This window comes from Vombatus ursinus, unplaced genomic scaffold (assembly GCF_900497805.2).
Source record: "Vombatus ursinus unplaced genomic scaffold, bare-nosed wombat genome assembly UNPS02014802.1, whole genome shotgun sequence".
Lineage (NCBI taxonomy): Eukaryota > Metazoa > Chordata > Mammalia > Diprotodontia > Vombatidae > Vombatus > Vombatus ursinus.
Genome location: NW_020954580.1, coordinates 9,629,709 through 9,644,517, shown reverse-complemented (window position 1 = coordinate 9,644,517; position 14,809 = coordinate 9,629,709). Strand labels below are relative to the sequence as shown.

Below are 14,809 nucleotides of genomic sequence, written 5' to 3'. Positions count from 1 at the left end.
CTTGTCTACCTTCCATTTTACTAAGAAATCTATATTTATCCCACAAGGATTCTCGACATATAGTCATTCCTTTAACATTGAAACATTTAAGCTCTTTCACTTTGTGTGTGTTTGGAAGTTTTCCAATTTTCTATTATATATGGCATCTTCTTTTATTTAAACACAATGAACAGTTTCAATGACCTCACTTTAATGAATCTCTGAGAGGCATAATATATAATATATAATGGATATTGGGCTGATCTTGGAGTTCTCTTAACCTGGATTCAAGTGCTACCCTTGACACAGACTAGCTGTGTGATAGATGGACAATTCATTAAACTTCTCACTGTCCTCAGGCAACTCTCTTAATAATATTTTCCAAACAAGGATAACCTTGTAAGGTCTTCAGAATGAACAAAGTAATTCAGATAAGATAAGTAACAACCAAAACATTGTTCTAGGTACAAACAGGACCCAAATTTTGCAGGACATACCAATTAGGCCACCATTTTAGCTGGCTCAGGTTGTTAATTTGGTCATTTTTCATGAATTTTAAATTAGTTTTAGATGTGATCTTAAATATAAACTTCCTATGATACATGATTAAACTGCCTTAATTTATTTTGGACTATATTAATGTCAAGAACCACCAGAAATCTTATAAGGAAACCCATGATCCAGAGATTTCCCTTAGGATTCTAAGGTTAGATGGACCTATTCACACTTGAGTATGTTATAAATAATAAATATAAAGCCCTCTACATAATGATCTTGCAAATGTGAAAACTGGAACTTTAAATGTGAAGTTGAGAAATAAAAACATTTTCCTAGAAGCAGCATTGTTCCCAAAGCGAGCTGACCTTGATCATAAACAACCTGGAGACCTATGTGGTACCAAGAACCTTGTAGGCATTCAAATATTAAATCTATGAGTTGTGTATTCAGGCAATGTATTTTTATAAGGTAAAGGCTTAGGTATTAAACTTTTTGAAATCAGAGTTATTTCAGAATATCTGGAGGAAATAATTAATTTTATAATTGAACTAAAACTAATTCTCCTGCATCACCCCCAGGGGCATCCTATTTGGCTTTCCAAACCCATAGCCCCTTGGCATCTAACTTCAGGGAACATGTGAACAATTTTGTTATGCTTTATGAAAAGTGTCTATTGCATCTTTTTATTTCTCCAGGGTTCAGTTCCCTCTTGTCCCATTTCAAAAGTTACTACACTTCCTGAAAATGAAAGAACAATAAAACACGGGGAAATATTTGTAAGAGGAGAAGCTGGGGAGATACACAAGCACTTGGATGCACTAAGGCATCATCCAGAATACTCTACTCAGGATAGGTTCCACAATGGGAAAATAAAGTTTGACTGACTTTGTTTCAATGAATAGTCAGTCAGCCAGTCAATAAGCATTTATTAAGCACTTTCTAATGTGCCAGGCATTGTGATAAGCTTTAGGTCAATAAAGCCACAGGTCAATAATTTGGTAACTGGGTCAAGTTTAAGTCTGTAGTCTGGAGATGTCAAAAACACCCATTCAGTCCATAGCACTCCTGAATGCAGCCCAAACCAGATGAAAATAAAATTAGGAAATATTTAACAATGCAATAAAACATAGATAACATGATATTTTGAAACAAGGTCAATATGTGATCCACAGGGTTTCCGATGCACAGCCTAGTGGCCCTGTGAGTTTGATATTGCTGGTATATACCAATATTGGGATTTTAAGCCAGCCTTAGAATTCCTGTTCTAACCCAGAGCTTTGAAAAGGATCAGAGAGTATTCTGTGACTTAGGCTGATAGAATCATAGACTTAGCCCAGGAAGGAAACTTAGAAGTAATTTAATCAACCCTCTTCATTTTATAGATGAGGAAACTGATGCCCAGAAAGGGGAAGTGATTTATATATCACACAGCCAATAGTTGCAGAGCCAAGATTTGAACTCAGTTTTAGGCTGAGTTTTAGTGCGTGGTCTTCCTATCTACTATACTGCCTCCCCAAAGGTGTTCTTTCTATTGATATTTTCTCCTGTAAATACCCAAACCCACCATTTCAGCTATCACTTGGTTCCAGCTCTCACATGACTGAGTGCCATTTTGCACTCACCACTTCAGCAATAGCCTTAAGCTCTTGTACTACTGGCAAATAGAGTCGAGACTGGGGGTAGATGGGAGTTTGAAAGGGGAAATAGAAAGAAAATTCAGTCTAATCAGTCAAGTTTGTTAGAAACTTTCAAAAAGTTATACAATGAAATGGGACTATTATTTGTATACTTAAATAATCCTTGTGACCTCTGCCCTCACATTATCCTGGATATCTAAGACATGGATATTTTCTTTTAGTGATGACTGGTACATTTTGAACTGATAATTTGTGAAATTATGAAATGATAGCATGTACACTGGTTCTTTGGCTATTTGCTGGGAAAAACCACAACTGGCCGAACAAAGGTGCAACCATTTTAATTAGGCACAGAAGGTATAGGGGCAGAAAAAAAAACACAGAAAGTACAGAGATAAGCGGTGAAAGGGATACAGAGGCAAATGGAGTGTGGACAGGGGATGGGATGGCAAAGAAGGCAGTGTGAGGAAAAGGATTGGGAAGGAGAGAGGCAGACTATCACTCACAATCATGGATTAGAGTCAGGAGCATTGGGTAACATGGACCCAATGGAGATGGAAGAGGGCCTGGGGTGGGGAGTGGGGGCAGGCAGGAATTTGAGGTTTCATTTTGATAGTATTTTTTTTTGGTTAGTTCATTAACATGTCCATATCATCTCAAGGTTTTCAGTAAAATTTTGAAGTTAATATGACCACATCATCTCAAAATTATCAGCACCTTTCAGCATTCTGCTGGTCTTGCTATGGATGTCTGGAACTTGTCTGAGATTTACACATCATGGGATCAAAAGGCCCTGACAGAAGCACCTAGATGGCTTCTGCTGATTCAACACATGCTATGAGGATGTGAATTTTGGTTAATACGTGACCCAATTTGTAAATTTTGCTCCTTTGATCCTTTTGAACTTTGTGATTATGATCCTTTTAAACTTTAAAGTGTGTGACTTCCAGGTTCTCCTTTGCAATCTTATTTCTTGCTATTGGCCCTTTATACAGGCTATTTATGAACTTACTTTACTGACCAGAAGTAGGGAGTAGGGGTTTGGTGGGGCTGAGTGATCAGTGGGACCAGCACAAGATACAATTTTAACACACATCTCAATTAGCGGTTATAAGCTCCAATATGTATGCCTTTCCTCTACTCTACTAAAAGTAAAAGATTTATATATCTTACTCCTCCATAAAAGAGTAACATTTTAGAATTCTGATGATTCTTATATAGGAACTAACCTGTAGTGCATCCAGACTCTGCTTAATCTCTTCCTATGAGGATTTCATTTAATTTATTCATTCAAGTATAACATTCATTATACTATATTATAATATTATATAATGATCAATTCAAGTATAATATTATTTAACTTCTCCCTTCAAAATTTCTGAAGTAACCCTTCCAGTAATAGGAAGTCTACTACTCAACAAGATCCCGTATTCTGTTATTGGAAACTCCCATAGTCTCCCTGTCTTCTTTTCTTCAGCCTAGACACCCTCAATTCCTTGACCTTCATATGACAGTTTCTGGACTCCTCACTATGTCACATTGCTTTTCTTCCCGGTGAATTTATTCACTAACATCTCTCTTAATTATGGTTCCCAGAATTGAATACAATTTTGCAAACATGTTCTAGCCAGCCCAGGATACAACATAACCTCCCATGGTCTGTAAACTAATACTTTCATTCAGAGGGATAGGGACTGAACCTGTAATTTCATTGGTATAGGGAACTCCCAGATGAGGAAACTCCCTCTATCAATGCAGACTGGCACCTTCTCAGTAATTTATCATCTGCAATGTCCAGACTTGCAGTCTGGAACCCTAAGAACTTAGGTGGCCGACTGGCCCAATAACCCAGTATGTGTTAGAGTTGAACTTGAATTCAGGTTTTCCTAGTTTTGAGGTCAGCCCTTTATCCTCCACCATCCCACTTTCCTTAATACAGCCTAAAATGCAATAAGTGGTCCCTCATCAAACTTCAGTCTTTGCCTTCTTCTAATTGAAAAGCAATATTTTTGATTTATACTTTGGAAAAAAATTTTCAAAACTTCCCGTAGAAAATACGTTCTTTGTTCCTTTTTTCCCAACCCTTGTTTACTCTGAGCAAAATCATGGTAAGAGGCAAGCAAGTATGTGATATCACTGTCAGATGAAAATAAGATGCTTCAAGATTTTTGTGAAGTAAGCTTTACATTATAAAAAGTGAGATCATGGAGGCTTTTTTGGTTGAAATGTAGTCCAGAGATTTCTGGCTTAATCCCCTCATTTTTCCCCTTTGCATTTTTTAAAAAATGTTTTAAAACTTTATTTTATCACACAACATATATCTTAGCAAATAATGATTTTAAAACACAAAGCAAGTCCACTTTTAAATTATGTGCACGTAACATAGTTTTCTCCCAATAAATAAATGCTTCCCATTCATCCTCAATAACAATAATATTGCTTTCTAAAATTTTGCAGATGAGGAAATTGAGATCCATAAAGGTTGAGCGACTAGTCCATAATAATGTGGGAAACTAGGTCTCAACTCCTAGGACCAATGCTGTCAGCATCATCCCAGTATTGGTGGTAGCTAGGTGGTGTAGTGTGTAAGACTGTCATTTGACTTGTAATTAAAAAGGACTGAGTTCATACCTCACCTCAGACACTTACTAGCTGTGTAACTCTGGGAAAGTCACTCAGTTTCTCTCAGACTCAGTTACTTTACCTGTAAAATGGGGATAATAACAGCACCTACCTCTGAGGGGTGTTGTGAAAATCGAATGAGATAAGACATGTAAAGTGCTTTTTTTTTTTTTTTTTAATCTTAAAGCACTATTGACAGCTAGGTGACACAATGGACAGAGCACTGGTCCTGGAATCAGGAGGCCTTAGTTCAAATCCAACTTCAGATACTTGACACTTACTAGCTGTATGACCCTAGGCAAGTCACTTAACCCCATTGCCCAACCAAAAAAAAAGGTACTATTGAAATTATACTATTATTACTACCTAAAGTTTTTTTTTCTTTGAGTTTCTCTACCAATCACAATGACCAACTTAAAAAAATAGTAGCTAGAATCTTAAGTTGCTAGAAGTTATATACTTTACTTAGATCTATATGAGGTCATCAAATTTCTCTACCAAATACTTAAATAATTTACCCTTCAACTGGCTGACACTTCCTAACCATCTAACATCCATTTCTTTCCTTGTCCTCATAGGAGTAGATTTAAATATGAGTGGTAATTAAAAAGTGCTAATGGACTGAGTGAGGTGGAGCTAAGGAAGTAGAGGCCTGTAGTCGGTACAAGGAGAGAGAGGCTTTTTATGTGTAGAGAGTCTAATTCATTTTGACTCATCTGTGGTTTAGGCCTGCATCAACCAGTGCTAACAACCTGGGCCTAGGCTGCCTAGCTTTCCAATTGATCACCAAGATTAAAGGAAAAGGCAGGGGAAATTTTTAGCTATCAAAGGGTATAATATAAAGCAAGGAAGAAACTCAAAAAAAAATTCAAAGCATCAGGGCACTATTATGTTGTAGATAAATCTGTGTAACAAAAATGCAAATAGCAAAATGAGTTATTCTAAGCACGCAAGGGACTCACTCAGACTCAGACCTCAGGCACTACCTTAAGACATGAAGTATCCAGTAAATTATTTCAGTGTTTTTTGTTTCATCAATGGGGACACCCCATTTACCATGTCAGACCACAATTTCTCTGTGCCTTAAGAAATGGTCTTCCTGAGTCACCATGGCCAAAAATACCACCAGTTGCTGTACAACCTCTCTGAGCTTAGTTAGACTAACTCTTGTGACAGACTCTCAGTCCTCCTCCAGACCTACATTCAAAGTGCTTCCATTGAATTGAGGGGATGCCCATCAATTGGGGAATGGCTGAACAAGTTGTGGTATATGAATGTCATGGAATACTATTGTGCTATAAAAAATGATGAGAAAGCAGACTTCAGAAAAACCAAGAAAGACTTGTATGGACTGATGGTGAGTGAAGTGAGCAGAACCAAGAGAATGTTGTTCACAGTAACAGTCATGTTGTATGATAACTAACTTTGATAGACTTAGCCCTTCTCAGCAATGCGAGGATTTAAGACATCTCCAAAAGTCTCATGATGGAAAATGCTATCCACATCCTGAGAAAGAACTATGGAGTTTGAATGCAGATTAAAGCATACTAATTGCTTTTTTTTTCCTTCTGTTTTGTTTTGTCTCTTCTTTCTTGTGGTTCCTCCTATTGGTCCTAATTCTTCTTTACAACATAACTAATGTGAAAGTATGTTTAATAGGAATGTATATATAGAGCCTATGTCAGATTGCATGCCATTTTGGGGAGGGAGGTGAGGAGTGAGGGGGAGAAAATTTAAAAATGAAAAGCTTATGGAAGTGATTGTTGAAAACTAAAATAAATTAATTAAATATAAAAAGTGTTTCCATCTTGGTAGTACTATGATAGAGTTTGAGGTCCTGGGACATAACCTTTGGGAACCCAGGGTTCCGTCTCTGTTACACTGAAGTCTCAGACTTGAACTTTATTGAAAGACTATCTAAATTATACTAAAGGATAAATAATTGAAGAAAATTGCTTATCCTAAGGTCAAGGGTCAAGAACTGGATAGAGCTTCTAACCAAGATTTGAATCTGTCCCCTGGTATACCTTCTAAAGAACATTTTTCTTTAAGGATGACAACCTTGTGCCTCACTTCAGCTTGCAAACTCCACCATCTCCATGACTGCTTCCTGTTTTTAATTAAGTACCTCATTAAATGAGCCTCCTTATTGCTACCCACCTCCTCCTGGAATGTATTTCTACTCTATTATTGTTTTTCTGCCTGGCTATTAATCCCCACTAGATGGGGGCTGTGCCTAGCTGATAGTATAAACCATCTAGCATATTGCTGATGCTTAATGCATTTTTACCAGCATTTTTGAGTAAATGGTGACATAAAATTATGAATTGGCCTTACAACTATTCTTAGCAGACTGTAATCTTTGTAGCCTTTACAACAGGTAAAAGTACACCCTTGATGACTAACACAAGAGGAGGAAGTCGTCTGGTCGAGAAGGATTGGGAAGTAAATATTTCTCCAAACTTTGTGCCCTTGTGATCCTGCCAAATCTTTCCACTAATGGCATGGTATGGTGGAGGGAGCCCTAAGCCAAGTCAGAAGACCTGCTCCTGTCCCTTAGTTGTATGAATAAGGGGAAATCATCGAACTGCTCCGGTTTCTATTTTTCTGTAAAATGGAGATAGTAACACTTGATTTGTCTAAATCATAAAAGTCATTGTGAGGAAATTACTTTGTTAAATTGTCAACATTATATACAACTGAGCTAGTAATGTTACCAGTCAAATCTAAACACTGAGCGTCTACTTGACAATCTATACAACTGTCTGTTATCCTATTTTTACTGTTCCACTCCAATATAGACTTGTATTGTAAATGAACTTCCTTTACAATAATAATAGTAGCTAGCATTAATATACCACTTTAAAGTTTGCAAAGAACTTTACAAATATGATCTCATTTTATGCTCCCACAACCATGAGAAGCAGGTGCTATTATTATCTCCATTTTACAGATGAGGAAACTGAGACAGAGAGAGCTGAAGTGATTTTTCAGGGTCACACAACTAGTAAGTTTTCTGAAGGCACATTTGAACTCAGGTCTTCCTGATTCCAAGTCCAGTGCTCTATTAACAGCACCACCTAGCTGCCCCTGGGTGCCCTAAACATCTTTAACTTACTGGGGTAGTTTTATTATGCTTAGTTCTGCTTCTTCGCTTTTAAATTTTAGTCTATTTGTTCAGAACCTAGCAGTAACTATCTCAAAAAATAATTTGAGCTTAATAATTGTTGGCTGAATGGATAAAATAGATTCAATTTAATTAGCACAAATTAAGTTCCTACCACATACTGGGTGCCAGGCTAGGGATTAGGGATACCAGAGCAACAATAATATAGTCTTTTCCCTCAAGGAGCTTGAATGAATGAATAATTTTTTTCTCTCTCTTAATAGTTGGGTCCCTTTTCTCCTTTTTCCCTCATTGTCCTCCCCCTTGTATTCCCTATTCCTATATTTTGTGTTTTCCCCCAGCTTTCTTCTCTGAAAAATAAAAGGGTGCTTTTGCTTGCTTTAAGACAAAATTAATAAGTACATAGTGGAAAAAGTATTGAATCTGGAGTCAAGAAAGCCTTGATTCAAATCCTGACTCTGACATGTTCTATCAATGTGACTATAGACAAATCATAACTTCACTAAGCCTCAGTTTATTTATCTATAAATAACACCTGTAGGACGTCACTCCAAGTTGATGTGAGGATAATGAAGCAAGGGTATGCGTAGCTCTTTGTTGTCAGCTACAGACCAATTTCATCAGTGCCTGTATGCTAATCTGATTAGCCCATTGCCTGGGTGCTAATCAGCACCCTGATATTTGGTTTGGAGTAACAAATTCAGGACCCTCTCGGGGATTATGCTTATTTTGTTTTAACATGTTTGCCTGATGGATTATAAAGCTTGAGAGCAGTACCAAGACTTTTGTTTATTTTACACTTCTTTACACACTTCCCTTTCACTATTCTCAGTTTTTCCAATTGTCTCCACTTTCCCCAACACCAAATTTTACCTCTCCATTTCCCTTCCTTCTCCAATATCACTAATTCTATCTTTGTGGTTTCCTTATTTTCCATTTCTTTTCTCCTTATGAAACTTTTCCCTTTCTTTCAATAAATTTATCAACAAACATTTATTGAATGCTCACTATTATATCAGATGCTGTGTTAAGCCAAAACACAAAAATAGCCAACGTCCAAAAAGAGAGGTGACTTTTAACAGCAGTAGAGCATTTAAGTATAAGACTCCTTAGAGAGCATGTCATCCAATGATCTAATCTTTCAAGTAGAGAAATTGAGCCAAGGGAGGTAAAGTAACTTGCCTGTTGGCTGTCAGTCATGACAACCAGCAGAAAATTTGAGAATCCTTGGCCTGAAATGGAGCTTGGTGGTATTGCCCAATATCACTTTTTCCCCAATCAAATTCACCTACTTTTATCTTGATTCTCTTTGTCTTTTTCAACCACTGGACTCACTCAGACCCAGAGGGTCCAGCATTAATCCTAGTGCCTGGCATATAGCAGGTGCTTAATAAAATACTTGTTAATTAGTCAATCCTATGACCTTGTCTCCAACTTTCTTGTTGTGTTCTTCCACACACAGGATTTGACAGCTTACAAGACCAGCAAGAGTTTTGCTTAGTTGGTCTTTCTGATGAGGGCTTTTCTGTGGCTTTCTGATTGATCCCCACGGAAGACCATGTACTCAGATATGGGGATAGTAGACAACATATTGACTGTTATAGCTCTGACCAGAGATTTAGAAAAGAGGTTTCAAGTACATGGCCCAAGGACACAAGGTAGCCCACAGCAGCCCCAAGTGTGGCCCAAACTATATTAGATTGCAACTGGGAAATATTTAAGAAAATAAATAAGAATACAATAAAACATACATGGTTTTCTAAGTTAATGTGCAGCCTGAAGGGATCCTTATGTACGATTTAGTGACCCCTTTTCTATATGTGTTTGACATCGCTGTTTTGGAAGAACTCCTGATATCCTCTGATATCAAATATAAAAGAAAAGGAGATTTATAAGCCACTAGGGGCAACCATACCTGACACAACTGACACAGGAGAAGAGGAAAATCAATTTCATAATCCTCTTTTGCCTCCATGTGGCTAAATTCCATTTCAGTCTCTGGAAAAAGGCTTTTCTATACTTGAGTCGTGTTGCTCCTTCAGTATAAACCCAAAGTGTGTTAAGAATAAGGAGAGAATTTGGCACAGAAGATGTACCAAATCATCAGTCTTTGAGGAGGGAGGAAAGGGGGAGGAAATGGAGATACAGGATCAAAGTTGGAGAAATAGAAGGAACCTGAGAGGTCATCTTTAGTCCAATGTCCTCATTCTACAGGTGAGGACATTGAGACCTGTAAGGTTCAATGACTTGACTAAGACTGAAAACTAGTAAGAGCCAGTAAATTGATTTAAATTCATTTCCTCTGATTCTAGAATCAATGGAAAGACCACCTGTTGTTGACTGGATAGCAGGTAAAGAATCCCCTCCTTGACGAAACAGCCCCCTACAACTAATCTAACAGATATAAACATATGTCACCAAAATGGTGGAACCTTTTGTTCTCCAAGATGAAGAATGCGACCATGATGTAGATAAAATGAGGAAATTAAAATTATTCTGTATCATTTTATAATTGATTCTATTCTGTAATTGACCCTATTCTGTATTCAGTTATTTTTTGTTTGTTTGTTTTTTAGTCATGTCCAATCCTTTGTGATCCTATTTGGGGTTTTCTTGGCAGAGGTACTGGAGTGGTTTGCCATTTTCTTCTCCAGCTCATTTTACAGACAAGGAAACTGAGGAAAACAGGGTTAAGTGATTTGCCTAGGGTCACATGGCTAGTGTCTGAGGTCAGATTTGAATTCAACATGAGTCTTCCTGAATCTAGGCCCAATAATCTGTCTACTGTAACACCTAGCTGCCCATTCTGTATTACTGCCCTGTCTTGTCTAATTACTCAAGTCACATTTTTCCTCCCTGAGTTAAGCTCAGTGATGCAGATTTTCCTTTGAGTTAGTTTAAAGTTACAAGTTAACCTTATTATTTAGTTAGAAGTTACAAGTTAACTTTTTTAAACGATACTTTGCCCATCGTTACTCATCTTTGCAAATCCTATGCACCACGGAGTCTGATAACTCAGGTCTTCTGACGAGGCCTGAAAGATTCTGATGGGTCCCATAGAACAATTAACATTTCTTAATTGTCAGAAAGGGGCAGTCACTAGCCCCACACAGTTACGCTAGCCCACTTTCTTGGATATAACCCATCATGTACCTACCCCCCATGATAATTTCTATCCTGTAACTAATCCCATTGTCTTTCTCCCACCTACACAATTCCGTATTCCCCAAAACTATATTAAGGCTGGTGAGTCCTATATTGGGTTGTTGTCGTGTAGTTGTTTGTCCTTCATTCTTGAAGAGGACCATAACATGAGGGAGGTGATACCATGACATGCAGGTGAAGTGGATTTAAGTGAGAGAGAGTTATGCAAAGTCACCAGCCTCACTTTCTCCTTTGGAGCCATCTAGGTCCAGTTGCCAGATACACATCAGGATGACTGGAGATGACCCCAGATGCAGTGGAAGACCTTGGCTAAGGTCTTTCCCAGGTTTCAGTTGTCTGAGGCAAAGCCCATTCAGTGATTAAGGCTAGGCAAAAAAAAGGAAAAAAAAAAGGCAAAGAATGGCCTCTTTAACTTAGCCAAAAAAAAAAAAATTAAACTGGGAGGGGAAAACCCTCAGGGTTTTGGGTCAAAACAGGAACAATTTCTATTTACATTCACTCTGAGTCAGTCAGGGCCCAAACAATAACCAAGTGAGGTTTAGTCTGTTGTTGGTCAATCAGTAAGAACCAGAGTGATTTGAGTTTAAGGCAAGGTCCTTAAGAAAGAAATCTAGCCTGTGAACCCCAAGGTATCTTAGGAAGTTTCCAAAGGCAAAGAAAGAAAGAAAAGAAAAGAAAGCTGTATTGCCCAACTGGCCTGTTCAGTCTGGCCCCCAGTGGGACAGCTCTTACTACTCACAGAGTTGTCATTTGTCCTTCGTTCTCAAAAAGGACCATGACATTAGGGAAGTCCTTGGTCATTGAAAGAAGCCACAGACCCAATTTATTAATGGCTGCTAGCCTAATAAATTGATCATGATCAGGCCACTGTCTCTCAGTTTACCTTAATTTTCAAATTTTAAATTTCAAATTTCAAACATAAAGGGCATCTCTTTTGAGGATCCCTCCTCTGAAAGTTTCTACTACCCCCTCCTCCAAGTACCTAATTCTCTGCTGCTACCTCCTAACCCACCAGGGACTTTCCCTGATGTGACTTACCCAGGCCTTTTCTTCACTGGTAGTATCTCATGTTTTTTGCCTTTTCTTGGTCTCCTCCTAGCCATCAAAACTAGTCACATTCTCTTAAAACCCTGCTTTTTCCATGTGACACTCACTCCATCACATAAACTAATTCAAGTTAATGAATTACTGAGATGAATGTATTTTTCTTTCCCAAGTCATAAGAGTGGGTTTTCTAAAACTTTCTGAACACAACACTTTCAGGAGCTGCTTCAAAGGTGGTCATTTTAGGCAAAATGGTAGATTAATGAGGAAGTTATTCAGAGGCAGCACCTTGCGTTTTGTCTCTTTCTAAAACCTCTAACCTCTCCACCGAATCTCATTGCATACATTTGTTTCCAAATACAACCTCTCCTCCCATTCACCCATGACTCCTTCACTCCTTTCACCCTTGGGGTCACTGCTGAAATCACATCAGGCAGGCAGCAATCTAATCTGTCTAAATAAATGTTAGTCCTAGAGTATAGAAAGGTTACCACAGCTTCCCAGATAAGGAGGGATATTGTTATTAAAGTGTCAAAAAACACAGTAACCAGGAGAAACTCTTCTTTAAGAGTTTTTCCTACCGGTGGGTAATACTCACGTGTCTCTCAAGTTATAACAAAGAGTCTAGATTCAATGATCTGTTTATTAATGGCAGTGTCCATCATTAATAGACTTTGGCATTGGACTGAAGAAGGACTCTGTCTAGGTGTTTCATCTTTACTCTAAGAACTTTGTTTCATTCAAACCTCCCTCCAAACATATTCCCACATAAGCACAATTATTCTGAATAATTCTTATCACAACCCCTTTGAAAAGTTAAAGTTTGCCCTTAAATAACTGTGCCAACTTCTCCATAGTAGCTGCCACCTGACAAACAGAAGGAATTATTGTTTGGTGCCCATTCCATTGCAAAGGAGCCACCAAACTTCTAATTAGACACTTTTACTCAACTATGTTCAGAAAGTCAAGTGGACAGTTACATCCTTCTCTTGGCATATTTAATATTTACGTTCCAGTATCTATGTAACTTGTTGGCCACTATAAAAAACAAACAAACTAGAAATGAATAAAGGATACATATAAATGCTGGTTTTTCATAATCCATAAACAATTTAGTTATTATTTTAGTTTTTCAATAAAAGTTGAAAAATATTGTACCTGACCAAAGCCCATAGAGTACCCAGTTTGAATTTCCCAAGTTTTCAAATACTCTTCTGAATTTGTGACGTGTAATAAGCATAAGCCATTTCCACTCCCAATCTCCAGGGCTACTATCTGGTGAGAATCTAATAGCCTACCCTGTACTTTGAAAAGTCAACATCAGGGTAAGAACAGAAAAGGATTTTGCAATGAACATCATGAGGAAGACAAAACTATGGTAACAACTCAGGAAGACCATCTTGATTTTTTATTTGCCACTTCCATATAATGGATTTTTTTTTGATTCTCAGAGTCCTCAAATATCCTATTGTGAAAGTCTTGACTTTAATTAGCCTGTATTCCCCCCTCATTTTTCCTCAGACCTATCAACTCTCTACTGAATATTATTCTCCTTTTGTTTTCAAATATGTTCTTTTTAATTAGTACCTTTGGAGGGAAGAAGCATAAAACTCATTAATTTCATCCTGTTTCTAACTGAATTTATAAAGAAAATATTCAAAAGCATTTTGGTCTGAAACTGGAAATCATCCCTAGCTCTATATACTGGGTTTAACCTGGTCTCTAGATACACCATGATAATTAGTAATAAAATGGATAATGTTTTCTTTTGCTGAGATAATATATTGGCTGATTTTTTGAGTCTATGGAAAGCCAAGTTTTTTTTTTTCCTTTCCATGTCTAGACTTGTCTTACTGACTACAAAGAATGAATTCCAAAGAACTTGCTATTCTCCTTAGAGTACTCCTCACATATTCTTTCTTTTGACCTCCTGATAGCAATAGGTCTTTGCCTTCAAAGAAACACCCCAACTTCTACTCACCGGCTGTCTTTTGACACCTAGCCAATTTTTCCAGACCAGAATCCGTAGTTGATGGAAATGTGAAGCCATTTTTCAAACAACGAAATGAGACAATCCTTTCTTTTCCACCACTCTTGGAAAGTGAAATATAAAATGGAATCACTGTCCCACTTGCAGTGTCCAGCAAGATTGAAACCTCTTCAAGGCATAGCTTTGGTGGGAAGGGGACAGGACAGAAATCCACAGCACTGTTCTTCTGGGTGTATCCTCTTCTCACACTGAATTTGCAACCAACAGAAATTCTTGATGGGCTCTGCTTCCAGAAAGAGAGAGGCAAAATCAGAGGCCTAAGTAGCTTTTGCTCATTCAAGAATAGTATTCAGTTGCTGTGAGTTGCATTATGTTAGGCTCCAAAGACAATGAATATCATTCAGATAATGTTCTCACTGTTAATAAAAAAAAAAAAAAAAAAGCAAAACACACCTCCTACTCTACATGAAATTAACTGCCTATCCACACCTTCAAGAACGTGTCACCTGCATAGGACGCGTCATAGGAATTAGGTGGGACCCTTGACAGGCCAGTATGACTTGTCTTGCATTTTCTTACCTTCCTTTATCATCTGCTTTAGGAGAGGCATAACACAGAAAGTATTGCCCAGTACTGGCTCTGGGCACAATTCCTTTTCTACTAATTGAATTGGCATTATATCTCCTGAGCCAATAAAGTCAGAGTTAAGCCTGAAATCTCTAGCTTGAATTTTAACACATTGTTGAA

The 14,809-nt window shown here is 37.7% G+C and overlaps 1 protein-coding gene across 2 annotated transcripts in view; it reads right to left on the bottom strand.

Moving 5' to 3' along the window:
- ABCA12 (ATP binding cassette subfamily A member 12) overlaps nt 1-14,461 on the bottom strand; it is a 231,137-nt gene extending 216,676 nt beyond the window's left edge. For both annotated transcript variants that reach the window (XM_027873671.1, XM_027873672.1), the window contains exon 1: nt 14,054-14,461. In XM_027873671.1, coding sequence (XP_027729472.1) covers nt 14,054-14,122 — 69 coding nt within the window. In that variant the 5' untranslated portion in view covers nt 14,123-14,461. The remainder of the gene's footprint in view (nt 1-14,053) is intronic.
- Nucleotides 14,462-14,809: the final 348 nt, after the last annotated feature.